This window comes from Mesocricetus auratus, unplaced genomic scaffold (genome assembly GCF_017639785.1).
Source record: "Mesocricetus auratus isolate SY011 unplaced genomic scaffold, BCM_Maur_2.0 Super-Scaffold_6723, whole genome shotgun sequence".
NCBI lineage: Eukaryota > Metazoa > Chordata > Mammalia > Rodentia > Cricetidae > Mesocricetus > Mesocricetus auratus.
This window is the reverse complement of record NW_024429183.1, coordinates 4209400-4235274: the sequence shown is the minus strand read 5'-3', so window position 1 is coordinate 4235274 and position 25875 is coordinate 4209400. Positions and strand designations below refer to the sequence as shown.

The following is a 25875-nucleotide window of genomic DNA, read 5'->3' as shown; positions in this document are numbered from 1 at the left end:
ACCAATTGAGCTACATCCCTAGACACTGGTTACTGTTATAAGCAGTTTTAGCTCTACAGTCCATCATACAAAATGAGATGCTGACTCTGTGTCTGTGGTGAGGCAACCATCTGGGACACACATTTGATGAAGGGGCTCTGGGAGTCAGTAAGGAGCCAAGAGGCTAGAATCACACGAGCTGGGCTTAATTCTTTAATCCATCACCTGATGACCTCAGGATATCTTCCTGAACTCTTTGTGCCTCCATTTCCTCACAAAGCAGGAGGAGGCTGTGGTGAAGGTAAGTGATTAGATGTGAAGGCATGGGGCATGGGGCCAAGCATCCCTGATGGGCACTGTGGTCCTCATCCTTGGATACCACCCCACACTCTCCCCTTTCTTATGGAGCAGCTCACTGTTCCCATTGTCAGGTATGTGATTGAGTCTATCTTCTGCTTCCAGGTGAGCCTAAAACCTCATAAGCTAATTGGTGCCATGGTAGTCAGGGTTTATTTTTTTTTAAAGATTTTTTTTATTATTATGTATACAGTGTTCTACGTACATGCCAGAAGAGGGCACCAGATCAAATTATAGAGGGTTGTGAGCCACCATGTGGTTGCTGGGAATTGAACTCAGGACCTCTGGAAGAGCAGCCAATGCTCTTAACCCCTGAACCATCTCTTCAGTGTCTCCCCTTCTCCCCAAGTAGTCAGGTTAAGGCTGTGCTGTGTAACCCACGTAAGACCACTGAGAAGACATGCCTGGGATTCTAGGATAAAGGGAGCTTTTGCTCTTCAGGGCCAGGTGGAACCGAAGTGTGAAATTTGGAGATGGTACAGCCATCTTGTGGCCAGGAGGAAAGCCTAGGGGTAAAGGTAGTACACCTAGAAAGACGAGGGAAGATGAAGTGAAAATAAGCTTGTTTGATACTGATGATGTTGGCTGAACCCCTGGATGGAACCTCTCCTTTTGTCTGCCTGGATTTTCAGTTCTGAGAACTAACACTGTTCCTTTTGTTTGTCCAATGAAGTCCAGATGGAACTTCCTCAACTTGGAAACAGATCACCCTGAGATTTCTGGTGTGTTCTCAAAAAGCAGTAGATGCTGTTCCCATTTGCCTGGGTCAAGAGAGCCAGACAAGAGAAGTGTGATTTTGTCTAGTGAGCCCTTGGCTTTTCTGTGTCTACACAACTGTCCAGGACCTCCACCACCAGGGTCTCTAGCTCAACAATGAGCAGGTCGGATCACACCACTGCATGGAGGCTGCTTTCCCTGTGGTCACACCTTTCCCTGAATGGTGGTTACTGGGGTTTGAGAGACTGTGAAGGGATCCTGGCTCCAACTTTCTACAGAGGTGGGTGGTTGCCAGGGCTGCACACACTCTTACTCAAGGCTTCTCCACAGATTCTCTTTGTGGACATGGAGGACCAGTTGGGATTCTCCATATATCCCAGGCTGGCCTCAGAGTCTCTATGTAGCTCAGGCTGGTTAGACTGTCTGTGGAGCCCAGTCTTTTCTTGAACTTATGAGATTCCCACTTCCACCTCCAGAGTACTAGGGTTATAGTGATGCCACCACACTTGACTCCTACCTGTCTTCCAACTTAAGCCTTTCAGATGGCTTGGGATGGGTGGCCTGCCTCCTACCCTTCTCTCAGAGAACCAAGGATGACCCTCAGTGACTAGGCTGGCGCTGAGATACCAGAGACATCATCTACCTCTTTTTAATGTCATTTAATGTTTAATTCAGAAATGTGCAGGATCCCAAAAGCTCACCCAGAAAGTGCAGGGGCACCTCAGGCCTCACGGGGGTCTGCATCAGGCAGGTCACTGCAAATACAATGGAGGCTATTTTTAGTTCAGGGCCCACACTGTTCCAAGTTGTGTCACATGGTCCTTGTGCACCCTTGGCTGTGTCCTCCTTACAGCAAGTCTCAAAGTGGTGCTTCTGAGTTCCCTGTGTGTCCTCAGAGGCAGGCTGCTGCAGGGCAGGGCTGGTGCCTTTTGTTTTATTTTTAACTGACATTGTATTCCGGGAGGTGCCCCTTGGCTAGGTGTCAAAGCTTCGTAAAGACAGGCCCTGGACAGAGAGGAGGCCACCCAGGGCTGGAAACTCTAGAGCTGGGAGTCCAGAGCCTGGGCTGAGCCTGGCTGTGCCAGCCCTGGTGGTTTGCCTCCTAAGTCACACCCCCTCCTTGGATGGTCCTTTTTGTCCACACTTGCAAAGGCAAAGGTGGGACCCTGAGACTATTAAGGTCCTACTTTACAATCTGTGAAACTGCCCAGGGTTTGGGATGCTGCATCTTAGGGACTCCTTTACCTGCAAGAAAGGTATGTTCTCCTTACAGAGGTCCTTCAGGTTGGAACATTCTACCTGGCCTGGCTAGTCAAGCAGAAGGCAGGCCTAATGTTACTGTTTTATTTCAATCTTTGGGCCAGGCCAGCTCTCCCTGGCCCCTTCCCCACTTTCTCTGCTTCTACTCTATGGTATGTCCTGGGATCACCTCCCAAAGAAAGGAACTGCCCCTCATTGGTGGTAGACCCCCTTCCTCTTTCTTCTTGAAGGGGTGGGATTTGCTGGGACTCATGGCACCTGACATGATCTCCTCACAAAGTATTATAAACCCACAGGCTGAGTGTCAGTGGCTACCCAGGAAGTGTCCACTGTCACATGTGACCACCCAGAAAATGTTCACTGTCACATGAGGAGTGGGAGATGTGCAGAGTACACAATGGGGGCATGCAGTGCATCATGGGAAGGATGTAGTATGGTACCTGAGTGATGGAAATCTGGTGGCAGGAAAAGATCCCTGTGGGCAGGTTTGGAAGACGGTGAAAGGTCCACAGACTGTCGCATCCCTGTCTGTGCAGCCTTCCCAGTCCACCACCTCCAGGTTAGAAGCTGTTGCAGTAAGTTCCCAGAAGCCTAGTTGCCCATGCTTGGAGGGACTGTGATGACCTCCTGCAGGATCTCCATGAGATATGTGAGGAAGAGCAGCTCCAGCGAGTCCATCCCCACGTCTCCTGTTGTACAATGTCCCCAGCACACTCCACAATATCTCTGCCCCTTGCTTCAGGACAGTGTAGCAAACTGCTGCTTTCTTGTCCTCATCAAGCATATTCTCTGAGGCCAGGCCCTGCTTCCCATGAGCCCAGGGTGGTGACAGAATGTACTAGAAAGGGCTCTTCTAGGAGTCAAAATACTTGAATACAATGAGATGAACCAGCTGTGTGGCCTTAGGCAGGTGGTTTTCCCTCTCTGAACTTTGGTCTCTCCATCTTCCAAGAGGGAGTTGATAGACATTAGAGCTCTTTATTCTGTTTGGAGAGTTTTCCTTTTACTCTGTTTGAACACTCGACCCTATGAAGTGCATTTGCATCCAGAGACACATTTAGCCTTTTGGGCACACACTGGTCATCTTTTGATGGGACTGCTGGTGGCCATGGAAGTAGCCTGTGGTCTTGACACAGTACCAAGTCAGGACCCTTTTTGAATTCCTTTCATTGTACTGAAGAACTAACTCATCTTCCTACTGGTGGGCTCAACTCTGCGTGGCTAGAAAGACCTTCAGTCAACACTATGGGAGCCACATCTCTGACAGCCTGAAGGTGGCTCAAAGTCAAGGGTTCCCTTTGGCTATGGCCACTGCAGCTGGGGATCACTGGGCTCCTATCAACCAATGGGGATGAAAATACTACCTACCAACATGCTTGTTGCAACACTCCATCCAATCACATCAAAAGGGATTCAAAGCCACGCTTGAACAACTTAGACCCATCTTCCAAGAGAAAAAAATGAAAGTGTTCAATGAAGGCCCACATCAAGCCATCCCTTCCAATTTTCCAAGTCTTTTTCACTGGGTGCATGTGTGCAGATAATAGAGCTACTCAGGGTTTTTGATGGGTTCAGCCAATGCTGACTTTAACTTTTCTTTTTGTCCTAGTATGTTTTGGTGGCACAGAGAACTGTGGAGATGCCTGGTCAGAGCCAGGCACACTACTGGGAAACATCACACCAAGCATGTGATGCAGATGAGGTCTTCAGTCAGAAGAGCACATCTGACAAGGGGCCAGGTCCCCAGTGGCTTCTTCTCTAGTTCCAGGGTGAGCTCAACACCTCAGATCTGTGTCTGTGGATAGCCCTGTCTTGGAGGAGAGGAGCTGTCTAGACAGTTCTGTATTCTTTTAGATTGTGTGTGTGATCATCATTGGCCAATGGGCCCTCTGCCCATTTGGCTGGTGTTTCCCCAACAACAGCTCCCAAGAGTGTTCTGTGGAACTTCAGTTAGAGAACCATAGATCTGACCTAACCCTATGGTTTACAGGGAGGCACAGGGACCTGCCCACAGTCATAGACAGAGTAAAAACCCCAGGCCTCAGATGGTACCCATGCTGTCAGTCACTAAGAGCATAAAAGAAAAACTATTTAGTGTTTTGCCCAATAACAGCTATAAAAATGTTAGCTTGGGAGCCAGGAGGCTGAACCAGGAGGATTTTATGTTCAAAGATAGCCTGGACCTCACTGTGAGACCCTGTCCCAAAACAAGCACTAGCCTGGTGGAAAAGATTAATGTAGCTACTTTTGGAATGCTCCCAGAATACATCCAGGTACCCCCAGGGTTCTGCTGTCTGATTCCTGAAGCAGAGCAGCATGCCTTGGGCCTCTCCAAGGCATCAGCTCTCCTAGTGGGATACAAAGGGCTTGCCTGAGACATGTGATCTTGGTAAGACTGTGTGCATCTGTTGGCGGAGTCAGAGGATGTGAGAGTTCTCACAGGGACAAGATGAACTTTAGTTTAGATGTTGGGACTTTTCTGGGAAATCATTAGCTATGTGCTACAGTCAGGGGAAGTGTGAACCTGGCACACAGCAGGGCTCAGCTCAATCCTGGCAGAAGAACACAACCAGGCACATGTTAGCAGGGCTGCAGTATTTCCTGTACGCACATGACTCAGACTCACAGGGCCCCGTCTATCTTACTGTCACTTATTTGTGTCCCTTGTACTTTCTCCAGTGGCCTTAACACCAATACCGAATGACAGTGAAGCTGTGTCTGTGCCAGATTGGTAGTGACGTGAAGGAGGTGAACCCACAGGTCATTCCTGGATGGAGGTCATTCCCACTTCAGTTTGGACTGTCATACTCATCCTCACCCCCAGTACAGCCACAGTGCTGTCTTCTGTGAGGCTCTGAGGTCCATCGCCTCCTTACTGCTCTGGTCCCCTACGTGCCCCTCAACACTAGACCCCATGCCTTGGGATCGTTGGGGCATTGGCTGCTCAGAGGTCTCTGTTTCTTTCTGCTTCGTCTCTGACCGTCTTGTTCACAGCACACTGCCTTCTCTGTGGATCCAAGGGCCGAGTCTGCTGACAGATGAGCATGTGGATACTCGGACACACACAGACATCAGGAATGCCCAACTTCCATCAGCGGGGGTCAGATGTGGGAGCTAGAACCAGGCAGGCCTAAGGCTGTTCTGCTGAGCTGTGTCAGTGGTGTTTAGTTGATCATGGAAAGCTGTGGTTTCTCCTGGTGCTGTTGTTCTCTGAAAGGACATTGTACAGTTCTCAGAGTGTCCCTGTTAAGGCGAAGAACTGCATAACTAAAGAGTGTCCACTAAGAGTCCAGTTGGCCAACTGGGTACTTGCAGATGGCCCCGCAGCCCAAGTCTCCAGGTGTATCATAAGTGACAGCAGGTTTGCTACCATGAGACCCTGACAGGATTTGCTGTACTGACCAGAGCTGCCTTCTTGGCTAAGAGCTTCTAGAACAGTGGGTACTTCCACAGCATCTGGAAATTCAGTTGGCGGTAGCAGGAACTAAGACAGCACATGATCCTGCTGGAAGCCTTGCAGGATGCATGGAGCTTTGAGCAGGTCTCAGTGCTAGAGTTCTCTAATTGCCAGGAGGTCTGGGGGAGACGATGGAAATCTGCAGATTCTGTATTTGGCTACTAGTGGCGGTTAGTTCAAAGACCATCCAGAACCCAGGGTGGAATATCACAGTTTGCAAGGAAGGGAGGACACAGGAACACTCATCCAGCCTGCCAAGATGGGCTGTGCAAGTATCTGGCAAGCAGCTGAGGAAAGGACAAGGGATGCGCCCAGGATCACACCCATGGTGGCATGGCCTGGCACCTTTCCTGCTTTGGAGGTCAGTCAGTATTCCGAGGACACACCCACAGATGGTCCACGGGAGAGAGGGGTGCAGGAGCTTGTCTCAGTCATGGGATGGGTTGAACTTACTGCGCATTCCTAAGGTGGTAGGAGTTACACATAGTGGATGGGAGAGGGCAGGCCCTCGGGTACCAGGTCATCCACATCACTCAGGAGCTCCCTTTCGCTGGCTGAGTTTGTGTTCTGAAGACGGCGGAGGCGGGCCTGGACCTGCTCCTGCTCTCGCTTCAGTTCCAGGTAGGAATGGGAGAAGGTGTGAAAGATGGATGTAGCTGGGAAGGCCATAATGAGAATACCACTAAGAATGCTGCTCAGGGCCACCATCTGGCCCGGAACACTGCGAGGGACCATGTCCCCATAGCCTACCGTGGTCATGGAGATAATGGCCCACCAGTAGGACGCGGGGATGCTGGTGAACTCTAGGACCCTTCCAGATTCATTCTCAGCCACATAGACTAAAGGGGAAAAGAGGGTGACCGCCACACCCAGGAAGAGCAGCAGAAGGCCAAACTCCCTGGCACAGCGGCGCACAGTGAGGCCCAGTGTCTGTAGCCCCAGCGAATGCCGGGCCAGGCGCATCACGTAGAGAATACGTAGTGCCCGCAAAACACGCAGTACCAACCCCACTTTCTCCAGGTAGGAGCTGCCACTCAGCCTCTCGCCTGCCTCCGGAGATTCCTCAGACACCACGAGAGACACATAGTATGGGGAGATGGCTAGAATGTCGATGACATTCAGGGGCCCACGGAAGAACTGACATTTGTTCTGGGCCTGGGCAAAACGCAGACAGAACTCCAGGGAGAACCAGGCCACACATATGGTCTCCACCACGAAGATGTAGTAGCACTTTCTCGTGCATTCTCCCTGGGGTGAGAAGAGCCACAGAAGCAATGGGTTAGTCAGCTTTCCTCAAACCCTGAAGCAAAGGCATAATAGTTCAAAGGAGGAAGGATTTATCGGAGCTCATGGTTTCAGAGGGACAGCCAACCATGGTGGAGAAGACACCATGGTGGCTATGTGGGGTGTGAGGAAATGGCTTCCCTCTGAAAGGTCTTCCTAGGTGTACTGTGTATGTACCTGTGACAGCCAGAAAATAACTGGGGCTGTAATTCTTCAGGATGATAGACAAGAGAGAAAGCAGCTTCCGTTTTGTTTAAGGCTACCTGTCCTGAAGAGCGAGCAGAGTGGTGGTGGCACATGCCTTTAATCCCAGCACTTGGGAGGCAGAGGCAGGCGGATCTCTGTGAGTTCAAGGCCAGCCTGGTCTACAAGAGCTAGTTCCAGGATAGCCTCCAAAGCTACACAGGGGAAACCCTGTCTTGGGGGGAAAAAAAAGCTACCTGTCCTGGGCCTCCTGACTATAGGAGTCAACCTTCACTTTCAGTGACATAAGTTTGCTTTGGCATGCATGCAGCTCTGGCACTGTCCTATAAGCCACCCAGCCATGCCTTGGACAGAGGGTGTGGCTACAGCTTACACCTCAGGAGCTGGGTCACAGTGGTGTGTGCACTGCCTACAGACGGTCCTGTCCCATCCCACTCTGTGTCTCTTAGTCACTATTGATTGCTGTGTCATGTCTGTATTCACAACTGTAATTCCTTCGTTCTACAAAATAGTCTAAGGCCCACTTGAGCTAGACTCTGTACTGGACAAGCAGACATGGTTCTGGAGGCAGAAAGTTGCTGCACAGAGGTCCTGAGACTGCAGTCTAGCCTTTAAAAGGTGTGATCACAACCCTTTGTCCAGCCGCTCTCTCCTGGCCACAAGGATCACCAATGTGTTACCCACTTCTGGCTCTTGGCTCCCTATATATCTCAGCATCCCCTTGCTCCTTAGCATGGTCCTTAGCCAAAACCCCACCCAACCCCCACCACTACCAGATGCATAATCTGCATTTTAGCAAGATCCTACTGGATATATATCCTCAGCCTTGACTGAACGTCAGACTACCTGGGTAGCCTCAAAAGACCTTGCCCTCAAGACTGCCCTTAGAGACTCTAATTTAGTTGACATAGGTTTTTAGCTTGAGTAATAGAATTTTCAAGAAGCACATGGATGAGTCTAATGTTGAGAACTTGGCTCTAAACATTTTACATATATGTGTGTGTGCACGTGCACACATACACACACGCATGGATGCACAAGCATGAACTCACACATGCATACATATATATATATATATATATATGTATATATATATATATACACATGCTCTTGTGCACACACATGCACATAAACACCCTGGAAAACAAGCAAATCTATGACAGAACCATATGCCTATGGACAAAGCACAATGTTGACAACTGTAGGGTTTTGGATTTAAATGCTCTGAAGTGGAAAAAGAAATTGCTTCTAGTGTCCAAGCCTGGAGGAATCCTAAATTAAAATGTTTTTGTCTGTCTATCAGAAAAAAAGAAAATGGCTGGACCACCTCAAGCTCTGTTGGCCTGCCCAGGACTAGGAAGCTTTCTCGGTGACTTCTGTCCCTTCCAGGGTTGGAGCAAAAGGATGTCATTGAGATGAAGCCCCAAGTGTGTCTGGCCTACGGTTATATCCCAATCATCACTCTTACTCACTCAGGAAGTTACTGGTCCTCCCTGGACTTCCAGGGGTCATTGCCCTAAGGGACTGCTGTAAAGGATGGAAGCATGTCTATAGCTCCTATGTCCCAGGAGATTCACATGGGACACACTGTCACAGATGCTGCCCTGCTTGGTTAGCAGGAGGCTGGCATTCTATAGGAAGTAGAAAAACATTTTCCACCCCACTGAGAGGGCTTCCTTGGAGGCTTGCATCAGCATTCTGGGTGACTTCAGAGCTTTGGGTCTGGATCCTTCAGGCTTTCTACAAACTTGCTGTGCAATCTGGAAGTGGTCCCTACCTGTCTCTGGGCTCCAGTTTTTGATGAAGAGGGTGAAATACAACCAGAATCCCCCAGAGTGCCAGCTACAAATGCAGATTCTTGGGTCCAAAAGCCTTGGACCCAAGATCAGGCATGGGATCTTGGGGGGATTGCCCTTTCACTTTGGAGCCCCCAGAAGACCTAGACTCTGAGCTGCCTTTCCTACAAGGCATGTGTTTCTTGCTGCCATCTGGGGGTTTTCCTTGGCTCTAGAGAGTCTTGAGACTGTGGAACACCATCTCCAGATCAGTGACCAGCAACTAGGGAGGGTGACTCTGGAGGGCCCAGCAGGCCCCAACAGACTGAGCTTCTGCCTCTGGTGCTGGTGTTTGGCTATTCAAGTCATGTACACCCTGTCCTCCCTCCCTTGGTCTGGGCTGCCGGCCTCCCTGCACTGCAGCAGACTGGCTCTGCCTAGTCACTCCACCTGCATCCTGCTCTGCCCTGCATCCTAACCAGCCTGGAGCTGGCGTCTCTGCAGCCATGCTGGGACACAGAGGTGGATGCCGGGGCTCCAGCTAAAGACGGGATGCCCAATCCAGCCCTGCCAATATTTGAAGGACAGGGAGAAGAAGGAAAAAACAAAAAGCTTTTTTTTTTGTCTGAGGAAGACTCCAACCACTGGGGACGGGATTCTTTGGTCCACATTGTTCTCATCTTTCTGGATTTGGGCACAGAAAAATCTTGTTTGGGGGTTGCCTGTAATCCCAGACGGAGGGGGAATTAGCCTCCGTGCTTTGTCCCTGGTGGTCTTGAGAGAAGAACAGCTCATTACTGACGTCAAAGTGAGTCAGGCCGGAGGAATGAAAGGACCACACAGGCATGTAGGCCTAGCAAGCCACAGACAGCAACCCTAGCGACAAGGTGAGGCTCACCTCCAGGACTCCAACCATCAAATCAGCGGCTCAGGGAACCCTGGGTTGATGGGAAGGGCCCAGGGGAACTTTTTGAGTGAGGGACATAGCCTAGATTGACGGGTTGGATTGTATTGCAGGGGTGTGTATGTTTTTTTTTTAAAGAAGTTTCAATGTGGGTACCTGAAAACTGTGATTAAATTCTTGAGGCTGGCAAGATGGCTCAGTGGGTTAAAGCTCTTGCTGCTGCCAAGCCACGCTTGAAAACCTGCCTGGACCCACATGGGAAAACCTGCTCCAGAAAGTTGTCCTTTGAGTTACACGCACACGCATACGCACACACACACACACACACACACACACACACACACACACACACACACACACACACCTACCTGTTGGACTGGATTGTAGGGAACTGGAATTTAGGGAACAACCTGGTTAAACTCACACTCAAGACTCAGAAAGGTCACACCTATGTTATGTACACACCCAAGAGGAATGAAAATACACATACAGAAACAGACCCAGCATTCCATAGTCTCTCTGTAGCTAAAGATGACCTTGAACTTCTGATCCTCCTGCCTCCACCTCCCTGGGACTGGGATTATAGGTTTATGCACTGTAAGGGTCAAAGCTCCATGCAAACCCGGCAAGCACTCTTATCAACTGAGCTCCAGCCCCCGGCCAAAAAAGTGGAAACAGCCCAAAGGTCATCAACCAATCTATCAATGAGCCAGCAAGCACAGCCAAATGACACCCGGGTTTCCACAGGTCACATCTCCAGGGTCTGAGTTCCTCAGAATGTCATTGAATCATCATGCCCTATGCCTCTCCTTAGGAGAAGCTGGCCAGCCTTAACAGCTGACTGGCTAAATAGAGCCACTCTCTGCCTGCCTGCTGTCCCCTGAGGACAAATAAGAAATACAAGGCATGTACTAGAGAGAACACCTGCTTTTTACGTAAATGTAGGAGACATTGTCTTGAAAGAACAGAGATCCTAAGATTGTCTGACCTCAGCCTCCCTGGCTCTCTGAATAATAATCCCCAATAAGAGCATAGACCCTCCAGAGGCCGTGGCCCTCAGGATGTGTTAGGGCAGCCTGTACAAAGGGGGCTCTGCCAGAGAGTGAGCACAAGAACACTGTGGCTGCCTCTGGACATGAATCCCTCTTATTCCATGGGACACAGCCACCAGTTTCTCAGGGACAGCTCTGGACTGTCCAGGACTGCAAACTGGTGACCTGCCCCTAATTTGATTTTTGCAGTGGTGGTTAAGTCTAGCTTGGGTTTGCACTCTGTAATTTTCAAAGCATTAGGCCCTGCAATGCCCTCACCACTCTGCACAGGGAAGCTCCCAGCTTCTCACACTGTCTTCTCTCCGGAAGGGGGAGGAGTTGTGTGTAGAGACCAGGTGTGATGCTTCAGCAGCTGCAACCCAGTGTCCTTAACCTGGGTAAGGACACTGCTTACTCACTCTGCCCTAATCTTCAGAAGCAAAGTCCACATGTAGATATTCCCATGGGCAAGCAGGTGTTTCTGAGTGGAGTTAGAGGGTGCTCCTGATTGCAACTACAGACTCAAGGCAGGGGTCAACTGTTCAAAAGAGTGAGGATTTGAGTGTTACATATCCTTTTCTTTTGGGAAAAACATTCATCAGTCAGATAAAACACATTTTGTTCAACAAATATTTGTGGAGAACTTATTATGTTTAAAGCATATGCTGATTCTCTAACTGGAATGTTCTCTGGCCCTACTGTACTGTGTAGGGCAAATCTATAAGGAAGCAACATGTTTGTGTGTGTATGCACGTATGTGCATGTGATGTGAGTACACATGTGTATGTATCTGTTTTAAATCTGCCTCCTTTGTCTATTATGATCTTATACAGATGGAGGGTCAAGTCATAAGAGAGCTGTAGAGTAAAGTTGGAGAGAAGCAATGTTCTCCCTTAGGAAACTGTCTAGGTCTAGTTTCAAGCCCTCTCTTCAGGCACCTTCCTAACAAATGCAGGCTCCTATTTCATTTTTGAGACTCTTGTAGTTTCAGCTGTCAGCTGTACAAAGTCAAGAAACTCTTAGAGTCTCAATTGAGGAATTGAGATTGGCCCATTGGTATGCTAATCTATGTAGGAGGGCCCAGCCTTCTGTGGGTGGCACCATCTCTAGACAGGGGCTCCTGAGCTGTGTAAGAAAGCTGGTTGAGCAGTAGCCAGCCAGTAAGCAGCCCTCCTTCTCCTCTGTAGTTTCTGCTTTAGGTTCCTGCTCGGGTTTCTGGCCTGACTTCCCTCACTGATGGCCTGAGATCTGGAAGGGGGCACCAAACAAACCCTTTCCTCTCCAACTTGTTTTTGATCGGGATGTTTATCCCAGCAACAGAAAGCAAACCAGGACACAGACCATCTGGTTCCTGGGGTCCTTGATGTCGCACAGCTCGAGAAGGTAGGCGTGCACAGGTGTTGTGGCATATTAGTTTAAGACGTGTTACATTTGTTCATGCTGTGGAGCATTTGTTTAATGGTGCAAAGATGTGTTGTATTCTATTATGTTGTACGTGTTTAACTCTGTAAAACTGTGTTACTTCGGCTGTCTAAAACACCTGATTGGTCTAACAAAGAGCTGAATGACTAATAGGTAGACAGGAGAGGGATGTGTGGGGCTGCCAGGTAGAAGGAATAAATAGAAGGAGAAAGGAGAAAGAAAAGGAGAAGGAGAAGAAGACGCCAGGGGCCAGCCACCCAGCCACACTACCAGCCACAAAATCAGAAGAAAAGTAAGGAATATAGAATAGAAAAAGGTAAAAATCCAGAGGCAAATGGTAGACAGGGTAAGAAAAGCTGGGTAGTTATAAGCTAAGCTAAGCCAGGCATTCATAAGTAAGAATAAGTCTCCGAGTATTTATCTGGGAACTGGGTGACAGGCCCCCCACAAAGAGTAAAAAGCTACACACAGGTAGAATGTTTCCTCTGGGTCAAGGTCACTTTAGGACTATTATTGCCCAGGCTCCAAGCCCAGCAACACTAGGGAAAAAGGCTTAAGCCTGGTGCCAGCCCTAGGAGGAGCTTGTCTCCTGCAGAAAAATTCACATGCAGACCTCCCCAGCCCTCTACTTAATTCTCAGACCAGTGAGATGGCTCATTGGGTAGAACTGTGGGTAAAAGTGCTTGCTGCCAAGCCTGACAAGCTGACCAAGGCCTGATGACCCAGGACCCACATGGTGGAAGGAGAGAACCGACTCTTGCAAGTTGTCATCTGACCTCCACATGCACGTCCTTTAGGCCACATGTATGCTGAGGCATGTGTGCCTGAACACACACACTTCAAAATGATAATAACAATGTAATTCAAATGCACACTTCACATCAGAACCCAAAGATGGGCTTGGGGACCACTGACTCCTCTATCTCTCTTCCCACAGTGTGGTCACATTGATTGATCACCTCTGTTTTCACTCTAGTTTAGTTAGTCTGTTGAGCACAGGTGGCCAAGCCTAGCTTGTTGGAGCTGCTGAGTTCAGTCTCCGAGTTCTCCTCCATTGACACTAAGACTTTGGGGGAGGTGGCAACCAGAAAAAGAAGGATCAAGTATTTCTGCTATAATCTGTTCCTCGGTTTAGAGTCAGAGGAAATAAATGTTGCATTGTTGAGTCTCCATCTGGAATAGGGTTGGCTCATATGCAGGGATGTGGGTTCTCAGCCAATAATTAGCATGACACAGTTGCTTCAGAGAAATGTCTCCCATTTTACTGAGGAGGTAACTGAGGAGCAGTGAGGACCAGTACTTGCCACCCTACCACAGGAACTGGAAAGTGGGTGATGAGTCTTCCCGCAACCCCAAACCAGACATGACTTTGTCAATATCCAGGGCTCCATACCAGAGTCAGGAAAACATAATGATTTTCGGGGCCCCTATCCCTGCAATAAAGATGAAAATGTTACAGTCCTGGCTGGGGTATCTAAAAATGAATATAATCCATAGAGGACAGTGTTCATATTCAACATATTTAAATGAGGACATTTAGCTGGGTGTGGTGACACATGTTTGTTATCCTAGCACTCAGGAGGTGGTTGCAGGAGGATCAGGAATTTGAGGCTAGCCTTGGCTGGATAGAGAGGCCAACTTGGGCTGCATGAGACCCTATCTTAATGAAAAAGGACTGCCACTATAGCTCAGTGTTTAGAGAGCTTGCCTAGCAAGCAAGAGCCCTGGGGTTCAATTCCCAGTACTACATAAAACAGGGTTTGGTGGTGTACACCTGTAATCCCAGCATTCACACAGTATAGGCAGAAAGATGAGAGGTTTAAGGCCTCCTTGAGCAAGTTGAGGCCAACCTGGGCTACATCAGACCCTGTCTAAAAAAACCTATTTCCCTGGGCTGCCCCATGGTCCCTGATGGGCAACCACTCACCTTGTCCTCCTCAGCCCTGAAGTCGGGCATGGTGCTCACACACAGACTAACAGCTGTGGTGGCCACGAAGAGAATGGAGAGGCAGGCAAAGACTTTGCCAGGCAGCCCTGACTGGGGGTCCTCCACCATCTCGCGCAGCTGGTTCATGCTGCGGGCCCATCGGGAAGTATGCACTTCGGAGTGGCAGGCTTGGCGCTGCTGCTGCCGTTGCACAGCCTCCTCCCGGCGCAGCTCGGCCACCTCCTCCAGCTTCTTCATGAGCTTGCGAAGGCAGCAGCGTTCCAGGTTGGCTTCCTCGATGCCCCAGTAGCTCAGCTCCTCCAGGAAGGACAATGCGCACATCTCCCGCAGAAGCACGAGCTTTCCCGCGGCCAGGAAGCTCACAATCACCCCGAAGGCGCTGGGGCTCCTGTCAAAGAAGAACTCCTGGTTGTTCTCATCATAGTCATCACAGAGCTGTGTGATCTCTTCATAGCTGCGACACAACCGGAGCCTGCTCAGGCGGCTCAGCGGGAAGGCATCCAGGGTGCTCCAGGGCAGCAGATATCGCCGGCCACCCACATTCACCAGGATCTCCTTCTTCAGGTCAGCCTCTGGAGAGGCATCCAGAGTGCCCACCTTCCGAGCCCTGCTGTAGTAAAGGCCCTTGACTGATGGAGGCTCTGGACCAGGCCAGAGCTGGCTCAAGGGGCTGCAGGAGCCAAAGTGATGGTGTCCAGGAGGCAGGTCTCTGGAAGACATGGGCATTGCCACAGACTGTGGGTCCCGGAAGCAGTGGGCTCACCTGTCTGCCTCCAGGGGAAGAACAAGAGAAGGAAGGGAAGATGAGTCTCAGCAGTACAAACATTGTTGCATTTGTTTATTGTAGCTGCAGCTGCTTCAGCCATCTCTGAACCTTCTATTTACTTCTTGTTTATCCGGCGGCTACTATATGCTTGGGCTGTGCCATTTAAACACATCCCTACCCCTGTCAAAGCATGTACATCTATGACACAGATGTGCTGCCCACTACACCAAGGAGGTACTTCATGTACATCTCTGTCTCCTTAACACAGACGTTTTGTGAATGGTGATGTGAGTAACGGGTCCTGAACTGTGCCACCCCAGACTGTGTGGTCCTGAGCATTTGGCTTCCCCTCTCTCTTCTTAAATGATGAGGCTTGTGCCAACCCTGCAGCAGGGCCCTGTGTGGCCGTGTTCTTTGCAGAGAACCACAAGAGGAGTGACTTAGTCTCTCTGGACCCTCTGCTTGGTCTGTGTGAGTGGGGAAGTCTGCGTTCCCACACTGTTGAGCACAGGACTGGTTCAGGGAGCAGCACCCATAGTGGTCACTTCTAGGAGCTCCGGTGCACCCAGTCCCTTTGATGGACTCCTGCCAACCATCCCATGAGGCAGACAGGCACAGCTCACCCTTGCAGCTGGGGAAACTGAGGCCCAGCATCTTGCCCACTGTTTAGCAAATACAGTTCAGTAAGGCTCAATGAGTTTCAGCCACCAAATGCTGGGGACCACGACAGCTTTGCAAGGCACCTGACTCTTAAAAGCTCCCCACGAAAGTTTCACTCCCTGGTTTTCTCTCTCATTCAGAGGACCCCGCTGTGAGGATGGAGGGCACCTCCCACTTTGGACAACTCTTTCTTACTCGGGCATGCATTTTGTTTGCCTCAGCCACACTAGCTGTGTGACCTTGAAGTGGGTACTCCCCTCACTGGGTTGTAGTAGATTTTTGGGGTTTTTTTTCTGCAGAGCGAAGAGCCTTCTGATGCTCTCTGCATAGCAGATATATTTAGGGGCTTCGCTTAAGACAAGCATTTTGATTTTAGCTCACTCACATATCCTAAAAAATTATTTCTGTAATATGTCTCACCCTCCCTGTTGTATGACCATCTCTTCTGCTATTCATTCCAGCCAGAGCTGTCTCCAGGCACCTATAGCCTTACATTGAGAGAGGCACGCCAATCAGGAGCCAGTGGAAATTAAAGTGCTTTGAGCTCCAGAGCCGGCTGGATTCTGGCGGACAGTGAGGAGCAGTCAGGGCCCGAGTTTCACACTTGCGCTGCAATGCACTCTTATTTCGCATGCGTTACTTGGTTCACAGCACACAGCCAGTGGGAGGAGTGCAGCCTGCAAAGAGAGGAGTGTGTTGAAATCTAGGAGTTCTTTCCAAGCTTCCTCAATCTCCAGAGCAAACATTAAGACCTAGAGTGCTGAAGGGACTCACCCAAGGTCACACAGCAAATCTGAATGCAACCCAAGACTCGGATTCCCGGCCTGGGGTTCTGCCGGGATCTTGCTCCATCTCCTTCCACTGAACAGATCTGACTTTGCAGTCTTTGCTCTCCCTAACAGCTGGCCAGCAAAACTCCTCCAGAACCCGAGGAAAGCAATTCACTCCAAACATCCCTTCTGCCAAGCTGTTTAGCCCACTCACTGCTCTAGAACATCCCACCCCAGGACAAACAAGTTCCTCCGAAGTTCAACTCACCGATTGTCTTAGGAAGCGTGTTCCCAGCCAGTTCTCTGCCAGGCATGGGGAGCCCATGTCTCAGTGACCAGGAGATAGACAGTTTTGTGTCAGAGAGTTGGGGGTTAAAAAAAAAATCACAAACCAAAACCAATTACCAACATAGCATCCCTGGCAGTCAGTGTCCAGTCCTTCTCTGGCCCCCTCTAAAGCAGACGTTTATTCATTCTGAGTCTGCAGAAGAGCAGGGGTGCAAAGTGCCTTTCTAGAAGGACCCTGGAGTCCTCCTTCCTCAAGGACCCTGGAGTCCTCCTTCCTCCTGAGAGCTGAAGGTCCGGATGCTGCAGGGAGCTGGGCCAGCTGTCCTGTCTCAGCGGCGGACTTGGTGCTCCAAGTCCCACGGGGACAGCCAGCACAGTCCATGCCCAGGGCGGGGTGGGGGGGTGGAGGTGCTGACGGGAAGGGCTTGGGATTAATCTCTCCATCAGCCAGGCAGCAGGCGGGAGCAGCGGCTGCTCTGCCAACCGCCGGGGAGGCAAGGAGAGTGTGTGTCCTCTCTCCTCTGTGAGGAGGAGCTGAGCTCTGGAGGAGCCAGGGCAGCTAGGGACCTGGGGACCAGGCTGTTGCAACCTCACAGTACACTAAGCTGGGGAGATGCCTCAGGAAGGGTTGCAGAGAAGTTTGCAGACTGGGACAGACCAGACCAGCCTCAGAGCCTAGGGTGGGTATTGGGGAGATGGCATAACGGGTTAGGAACCCAGAGGCTTGGAGCCAGATTCCAGCTCCAATGTTGAGTGCCCTTAGGCAGGTAGGTTAGTGCCTTCATACTCAGTTTCCTTATCTGTAAAAGGTATATGAGTAGGGGAGTAAGGGGGGAGGGCTCCCAGGATATAAAATCCATAAACTCCTGTGAGTTTGGACCTGGGTAGGAGACACCACACGCAAGTTTCTTGCTGTGTGTCCTTGGTGAGTCACTTCACCTCTCTGGGCCTCAGTTTCCTCAAATGAGGACAGTGGGAGCAGCAAAATTGCAAAAGCACAATAATGTAGGGCGTGCCGTCCCTGGGTCCTTCATTTTCTTAAAAGGTTTTGCAGTCAAGTGACCTTCACAACTCCATTCTGTCTCTGAGGGACCCAGAGGCTTGTTCAAGGTCACCACACTAATTAACAGCTGTACCGGGTTAGGACCACCACTGAATTCAGACAGGATCTGATGTGGGGGTCCAGGAGCAAGGGGGAATCAGAGCCTGGCTGTCCTCAGTTCTCACCTGTGGCCTGGCAGAGGGGTGGAGGAACCAAAGCAGGAGAGAGAAGCTGGCAGGGGCCATGGTTCTCAAAGGGTATTAGGGGAACCCCAGGGCTCTGCAGAAATGGTGAAGGGCCTGGCCTATGGCAGGGCAAGAACTGGAGACTCAATCGGATGGTGGTGGCGCACACCTTTAATTCCAGCAGAGGCAGAGGCAGGCGGATCTCTGTGAGTTCCAGACCAGCCTGGTCTACAAGAGCTAGTTCCAGGACAGCCCCCAAAGCCACAGAGAAACCCTGTCTGGTTGGGGGGGGCAGGAAGAACTGGAGACTCCCGCCTGTTTCTACCTTCCCACTGCCCCTCCCTGCAGCCTGCACCAGGGTCGCTGCTGGGGCCCAAGGCAGAGACCTAGCATCTTTATGAGGGCTGCCGAGGCCCTGTCCCTTTTCTGACTCTCCAGGTCTCTAGCTCCTCTCAGCCAGGCTCCAGAATTCTCTCTCCTTGGAGCGGGCTTTCTGTTCTCTATCTGGTTTAGTCCTGTCTTAGTCAGGGTTACTATTGCTGTGTTATAACACCACGACCAAAGACACCTGGGGAGGAAAGGGCGTATTTAACTTATCATATTCCGAGTAACAGTACACTGAAGGAAACCAAGGCAGAAACTCAAACAGGGAAGGAGCCTGGAGGCCGGAACTGATGCAGAGGCCATGGAGAGCCACTCTTTTGTTGTTGTTTGTTTTTTGAGACAGGGTTTCTCTGTGTATTCCTGACTGTCCTGGAACTCACTCTGTAGACCAGGCTTGCCTTGAATTCGCAGAGATCCGAATGCCTCTGTCTCCCAAGTGCTGGGATTAAAGGTGTGTGCCATTACCAGCCAGCCCAGAGGCCGTGGAGGAGTTCATTTGTTGACTTCTCTCTCATGACTTGCTCAGCCTGCTTTCTTATAGAGCCCAGGACCACCAGTTTCAGGTAGGGGATATCCTCACGCTCAATGGGCTGGTCCCTCCCCCATCAATCACTAATTAAGAAAAAGTCCTACAGGCTTGGCTACAGCCCAAGCTTGTGGAGGCATCTTCTGAGCTGAGGCTCCCTCCTCTCAGAGGACTCTAGCTTGTGTCGAGTTGACGTAAAACTAGCCAGCCCAAGTCTGTTAGGTTAACCACCTTCCCCAGAGACCATCTTCCTCTCTTAGTTTTCTCTGGACAGGCAAGGTTCGGATGGCAATCTAGAATCCCAATTCAGGGCTCTGTCAGGAAAGGGCTTACTGCACAAGCTTGCAGATCTGAACTTGATCCCTTAAGACCCATATGGTAATAAATACATGCCTGTTATCCCCGTGCTGGGGAGGCAGAGACAGCGGGGTCCCTGAGTCTTGCTGGCCAGCCAGCCTGACTTACTTGGGGAGTTCCAGGCTAGTGAGAAGACTTGGTGGGGGTGGCCCATTGGGTTCCCCCTCGGGGTTAGGAGTAGGTTCTGCCCTGACTGTCCAGCAAGGCCTGCTATGCCACCGCTATGTGACCCTGAGGCAGGTTTTCTTCTCTGTGTATCAGGGCAGCTGGGTGACCTGACTTTTGAGCTCCGTGGTCCTTGTGCGTAGTGAGTGAATTATTTGTCACAGTACAGAGCACGGTGCCTGGCAAGCCACCATACAGGTGCCGTTTTGGCCCGTTTTCTCTCCTAGCATTGTCCCGGTCTCTTTCTACAGTAGTGCAAGCATCACTAACAGAGCATGAGCATACAGGGGCACCCAGGCTGAAGCCACTGCTGATCTGTGGGGTATGATGTACTGACAATGGCTGGCTTTGTAGGGAGAGAACTTCCTCAGATATGGTGCTTGTCAGTTACTATAGTGTAAAAACTCTGGCCAGTATCAAGTGAACTGCGTTGTTCTGTGGAGGGCTAGGGAGGCAGGTGAAGGATACTCTTGCACCCCTGTGCTGATGGGTTCTGGGGCATCACTGAACTTGTGGCTTTCCAGCACCGACAAAGAAAGGCTCCCCAAGGCAGGATTCTTGGTTAAACCCTGGCTGAGCAACAGCTCTCAAGCCTTCACTGTGTACTCCTATCATGGGAAGTGCCCTGCACCCTGGGATTCTGATGGGCAGCTGGGGTGATGGTATGGTCCAGAAAAGACAAAATCCTGAGAGCAGTACTCAGAAAAGGTTAGCTTAGTCACATCTAAGATTACTAAGCAGGTTCCTTCACAACACCTCCCCTTCTCCCCAGGTCCTGTTGACCCTCTCCTGGCTGTCCTCAGTAGCTACAGGCCTGCAGGATACCACTGCCAGAGGCTATCTTTGCAGAGCCTGCTCTGCCTGGTTTGGGGTGAGCACAGCCAGGCAGGCCCCTTCCTGGAATGGCTGTCCCCTCCAGTAGCTGATACACAAAGTGCCTCTCCCAGGCCACAGTGGGCAGGTACACCGTGGTCTCCCAAGAGTCCAGGGGGTCCTGTATCGGGCACTGTCACCTAGATGGCTCTGAGCTTTAGCAGGTTGTGGAATACGGACTGCCAGGCATTACCTGCTTCGCCAGGGGATAAGCTAGAGTTTCAGGGGTGCCCTTAACATTACGGCAGGAAATTTTGGGTCAATGTCAGTGTCCAGGAGAGGAGGTGGTGATGGTGGTAGTGTGGGGTGAGTGTGTGCCGGATGGCAGGAGTGAGAACTGTCACATCAGGAGGTCAGTGCTGTGGGTAGCAAGGCATCTCCTAGTGCGCACAGCAACAGGAGAGTGGGACTCCTGTGGGGTTTGAATTTTGGCATTTCTATAACCCATTCTTCATTCGGCAACAGCACGCCAAGAAGCATTTTGCTTTGTAAAGTTGTGGAGACAAATTTATCATCTTGCCTTGGGAATCTTGGCCATGAGGTGTTCATTTAATCTGCAATTGGCACCGACTCTGGAGCAGACGCAGTATTTGCACAGATAGGCAGCTGCAGTGTGACAAAACAGCAGTGCAGGCAATTATCCTTTACTTCAAACGTGACCTGAAGCACCTGTCTTTGGGAATCAAATTGCTTTTGCTTTTCATTGTTTAGAAGCTTGGGGGCTTATAGAGCCATTTATCATTTGATTTGTTTTGATTTCTGGGTTTTTGAGACAGGTGTTGGCTATCCTGGAATTCACTCTACAGACCAGGCTGTCCTCAAATTCAGAGATCTGCTTGCCTTTGCCTCCCAAGTCCTGGGATTAGAGGAGTGTGCCAGCATATTCAGCTTTGTCTATCTTTTATTAATACCCAGTCTTGGTTTGGGGGTCACAAGTGCCTGAGAGAGGCAGGCAGATGGGGGGGCGCTTGAGAGCTATAAGGGGCAGAGCCTAAAGTCTGCAGGGTGTGGCAATGGTGGAGAATGGGAGGCAGGATGGGCAAAGCCTGGTGTCCACATTCAGCCTACTGGAAGGGAGCAGTCAGCTTGGCTCTGTGTTTGACTGGTGTGGATAAAACAGTGGGTGTTCACTTCTAGAGCTCTCCAAAGGAAAGATGATGTAAACCAGGGCTGAGGTGGGCAGTGCTTACATGTCCCCACCTCCCAGCACTCCCATCTTAGGGTTCCTATTTTCCTGGACCACACAACTCTTATAAAGGAAAACATTTAATTGGGGCTGGCTTACAGTTCAGAGGTTTAGTCCATTGTCATCATGGTGGGAAGCATGGCAGCATGCAGGCAGACACAGTGCTGGAGAGGAGCCAAGAGTTCTACATCCAGATAGGCAGGAAGAGAGAGTGACACCGCCATGAGCCTGCCACAGGCTTCTGAAACCTCAAAGCCTGCCCCAGTGACACACTTCCTCCAATAAGACCACACTATTCCAACAAGGTCACACCTCCTAATACTGCCACTCCCTGTGAGCATGCGTTTTCATTCCAACTACCACATTTCCCTTACTGCTTCCATAGCGGGCTGGTTTGGGAGGTTCTCTGGAGATGGCAGTAGCCCAATGAGCTTTCTGTAGCCAGATAGTCCCAGGTTCCACAGTCAACAGGTTCTTTGCAGAGATAAAAACTGGTTTTTCTTTGCCAGCAAAGCCACTCACAGTCACATGTCACTGCCCAGATTTGTCTCACTCCAAGTGCTGTTTTGCTCCAGTGCCTGTCACTGCTCCAATCCATAGTTGCTTCTGGAAGCAGCTTACCACCCTGGGTTCCCGCAGTGAGGAGTGCAATGGAATTTTGATGATTGTTTAGTCTTTATTTTTATGAGAAGCATTTAAAAGGCTTTTTGAAGATATTTTTTATTATGTTTTTGAGATGTGGTCTCACATAGTCCACAGTGGCCTTCAACTTGCTATGTGGTCAAAGCTGACTTGAAATTCCTAATCCCCCTGCCTCCACCTCTATGTGCTGAAATTATATGTGTACACTACCACACCAGCTAGATGTCCTCTGCCAGCTACAGATGCCTCCTGAAGATGTAGAGAGGACAAGTGGAGACCTATGGGGCTGTGGGGTGCTAGGGGACTCATGGCTTCAAGGTGTGGATGGTTCCTGGGAGATGGGTGTGGCAACCCTGAGCCTTGAATTGGTGTCAGGTGGTTCCTGTGTCCAAGGCCAGGCTCTGTCTCAGTTCTTCAAGGTGGGGTGGACTTTTCAATGATGTAGTTGCCTTTGAGTCACCTGTGGTCCTGTAAGTAGCCCCTCACCTAAGCTGGACTTGGGTAATATCATTTATTTGTCATCAGTACCCTATCTAGTGTGAATAAATGTTCTGTCACATGTCCCCAGGAATGTCACCTAACATTATTCCACATGGATTAGGAAAAGAAAGCCTTGGGTTCCAGAGTCAGGACTCGAAGCTTCAAGTGGCTTTGGCTCAGGTCTGTGGTCCCTGAGGCCCCCACGGGCATACCCAAGGCCAGATGACTTGGAACTCTATTGTAAAATGCAGCACTTTTCCTGGCTTGATTTGCTATAAAGGAATGTTGGCTTTTGCACCAAACATGCCAACAGAATTAAAAATACAACCCAAGCCAAGCCAATACCTAGCCATAACAGAGTCACCATACTACGGTAATCAAAGAAAACAGGAAGAAGGCAAGCCAGGTGCTAGGTGGCTTTCTCTGAGAAGTCACCTTTCTTTCTTTCTTTCTTTTATTTATTTATTTATTTATTTATTTATTTATTTATTTATTTATTTTTGGTTTTTCAAGACAGGGTTTCTCTGTGATTTTGGAGGCTGTCCTGGAACTTGCTCTGTAGACCAGGCTGGTCTCAAACTCACAGAGATCCATCTACCTCTGCCTCCCGAGTGCTGGGATTAAAGGTGTGTGCCACCTTTCATTTCTATAGCTCAGTTATCTCCTGGAGATTAAGTGCTCAGCTCTGGACCATCCTACCTTGGGTCAATGTCCAGGTTGTAATTTCTGCCTTTGCAACCTGGGCCACGTTCCTCTGCTTCTCTAGAGATGTGGTAGGTACACAGTATCCACCTAGGAAGCTGTTGTGAAGATGAAGATATGCGTGTAAGCAAAGTATCTTTGTATTGGCCTTGAGATAAGCAGCCTGGGATCATTCTTAGTTATTTTATTAGTAACTCTTAAAGGAGATAAATACATGTTCCTGATATCTGATTACAACAACGCGCGTGTGTGTGTGTGTGTGTGTGTGTGTGTGTGTGTACATGCACATGAATGCACACATGTATCTGCCTCACCAAGAGTACAAATCCCATTTTCTTGTTGGAAAAACCTCCTGACTTGCTTTCACACTTTTTTTGAGAGCTATTTGCTCTGGACACATTCTGCCTTCGTAAAGGTTTAAAATCTAGGACAGAGCTTTTCCTCAGAGGGAGGAGGAAGGTCACAAGGAACATCTGTTGTCCTTGTCCTCAGCGTTCTAGATCGAGGACTTACTCGGACAAGACTGAGACACCACAGCAATAAAATAATTGACCTGATTCTCATTTTAATGCAGAAGCCTCATGCTTTGCTAAGACACGGAACTCTTTATCGTAAAAGGCAATGCTTTGCCCCACTTGTTTTGCTGGCAACAAGAATGTTGGCTTTTGCAGCCAATGTCCCTCCTAGTGAAATAGATTGGAAGGACACACGGGGACAATGTGGTGTAGATTTAAGGCAAGTCTGGCTCAGGACCCATTGCTGGAGGAAGTGGTTCCAGCAGGACTAGCAGGCTGAGACACTCTAGCATGGGTGTGCTGTGGGGACCAGGTTAACCTAGATCTGATCTCGCTTCACTGCAGAAGGTAGGTTTGAACTAGCGCCAGGATTTCATTTGTACACTTAGCACCAGAGCTGGCATGGAATGGGCATATTGACATCCATGGAGGAAAGGACTGAGAGATGGAGGATGGAGAGATGGATGAAGGGATGGATAGATGAATGGAGGGGCAGTGGGTAGACACACCCATATTGAGTCTTTTTCTTCTGATGTTCCATGGTGCTTGAAGTTTTGGGTTTTGAGTGTCTGTTTCTTTTTTCTTTTTTTTTTTTGGTTTTTTGGTTGGTTGGTTGGTTGGTTGGTTTTGGTTTTTCCAGACAGGGTTTCTCTGTATTGCTTCAGACTCTGTCCTGGAGCTTGCTCTGTCTACTAGGCTGGCTTTGAACTCACAGAGATCTGCCTGCCTCTGCCTCCCAAGTGCTAGGATTAAAGGCGTGCGCCACCAACGCCTGGCAGGTTTTGAGGGTCTTGAGCTATCAGTTTTCTGGGAGACATTTAGGTCAAGGTTAAGATAACTTGAATAGGTCTCAATATCAGACAAAATGAAAACAAGGTGAAATGTGGGGCTCATCAAATCAAAATAAAAACAGGCACTGGATTTATAATAGAGTCTTGTTTGACTTCAAAAATATGTCTCTGCACAAATTGAAATGCTACTTTCAAAAATACAGCTTGAATAAGCTACTGAGAAGCAAAGCAGAATTAATATTCTTGCAAATAAAGTCCCATGTTCTCTCTAACAAGTGTGAATTGTCTTAGTTTGGGTTGGCAGAACAAAGTACCATAGACTGGTTAACATGGAAACAGCAGGAATTTATTTATCACCCTCTGGAGGCTGGAAATCTAAGAGAAAGGCCCCAGCATGGCTGGGTTATGGGGAGGGATCTCTCTAGACTCTGGCCTTTGGCCCTTCTGTGACAGAGAGAGCCCCAAAGAGCTGTCTCGGGCCCCTTTCATACACACACTAATCAACCCACATGACTGCATCACCTCCTAACTCCATCCCCCTGGAGCTTAGGGTGACAACCTCTGCACTTTTGGAGGAGGGAGCACAAGCATTAAGTAAAAAACAATTATCTCCATAGAATTGAACATAAGACTGAGCTGAACACAGGCCTGTAGGGCATTTTTAAAATTAGCGACTGATAGGAGAAAGTTAGCACAATGTGTGTGGTGCCACCCCTGGATAGGTGGTCCTGAGTGCTACAAGAAAGTGGGCCAAGCAAGCTGTGGGGAGCAAGCCACCAGCCAGCACCTCTCCAAGGCCTCTGCAGCAGCTCCTGCCTCCAGGTTCCTGCTCTGCTTGAGTTCCTGCCCTGACTTCCTTTAATGAAGAACTGTGATATGAAAATGTAAGTCAAATAAACCCTTTCTTCCCCAGGTTGCTTTTGGTTATGGTGTTTCTTCACAGCTAAAAAACCCTGACTAAGACAGACAGGAGAGAGAGACTGACTATCGTCTTTTCACAGACAAGAACCACAGCCCAGACAACACTGCCATCATGTCACTTGGCTTCCTTTCACTGTGGCAAATCCCCAAGAGAACTTTTCAACAGAGGAAGGGTTTGTTTTCGGGCTGTGGGAAGATAGAGCATCATGGTGGCAAGTGTGAGGAGAAAGTTGAGAGAGAGAGACAGAGAGAGGCACACAGAGAGACAGACAGATACACAGACA

The 25875-nt window shown here is 49.7% G+C and overlaps 1 protein-coding gene across 5 annotated transcripts; it reads right to left on the bottom strand.

Annotated features, from left to right (window-relative positions):
* Window positions 1-1699: 1699 nt before the first annotated feature.
* Window positions 1700-17205, bottom strand: Kcng4 (potassium voltage-gated channel modifier subfamily G member 4). 5 transcript variants are annotated; one of them, XR_005873305.1, is made up of 5 exons: window positions 16803-17205; window positions 16185-16441; window positions 14318-15105; window positions 2754-7018; window positions 1700-1808 (listed from the first exon to the last, which is right to left on the bottom strand). XR_005873305.1 is itself a non-coding variant. In XM_021228982.2 (4 exons), the coding sequence occupies exons 3-4, from the start codon at window positions 15062-15064 to the stop codon at window positions 6248-6250; spliced, it is 1518 nt and encodes a 505-aa protein (XP_021084641.1). In that variant the 5' UTR covers window positions 15065-15105; window positions 16185-16441; window positions 16803-17205; the 3' UTR covers window positions 1700-6247. The 5 variants fall into 5 exon arrangements, 4 of the variants coding, with proteins under 4 accessions (XP_021084641.1, XP_040591946.1, XP_040591941.1 ...); XM_021228982.2 differs by having other exon boundaries at window positions 1700-7018; XM_040736012.1 differs by having other exon boundaries at window positions 1700-7018; window positions 14318-15109; window positions 16258-16441.
* Between the last annotated feature and the right edge of the window lie 8670 nt (window positions 17206-25875).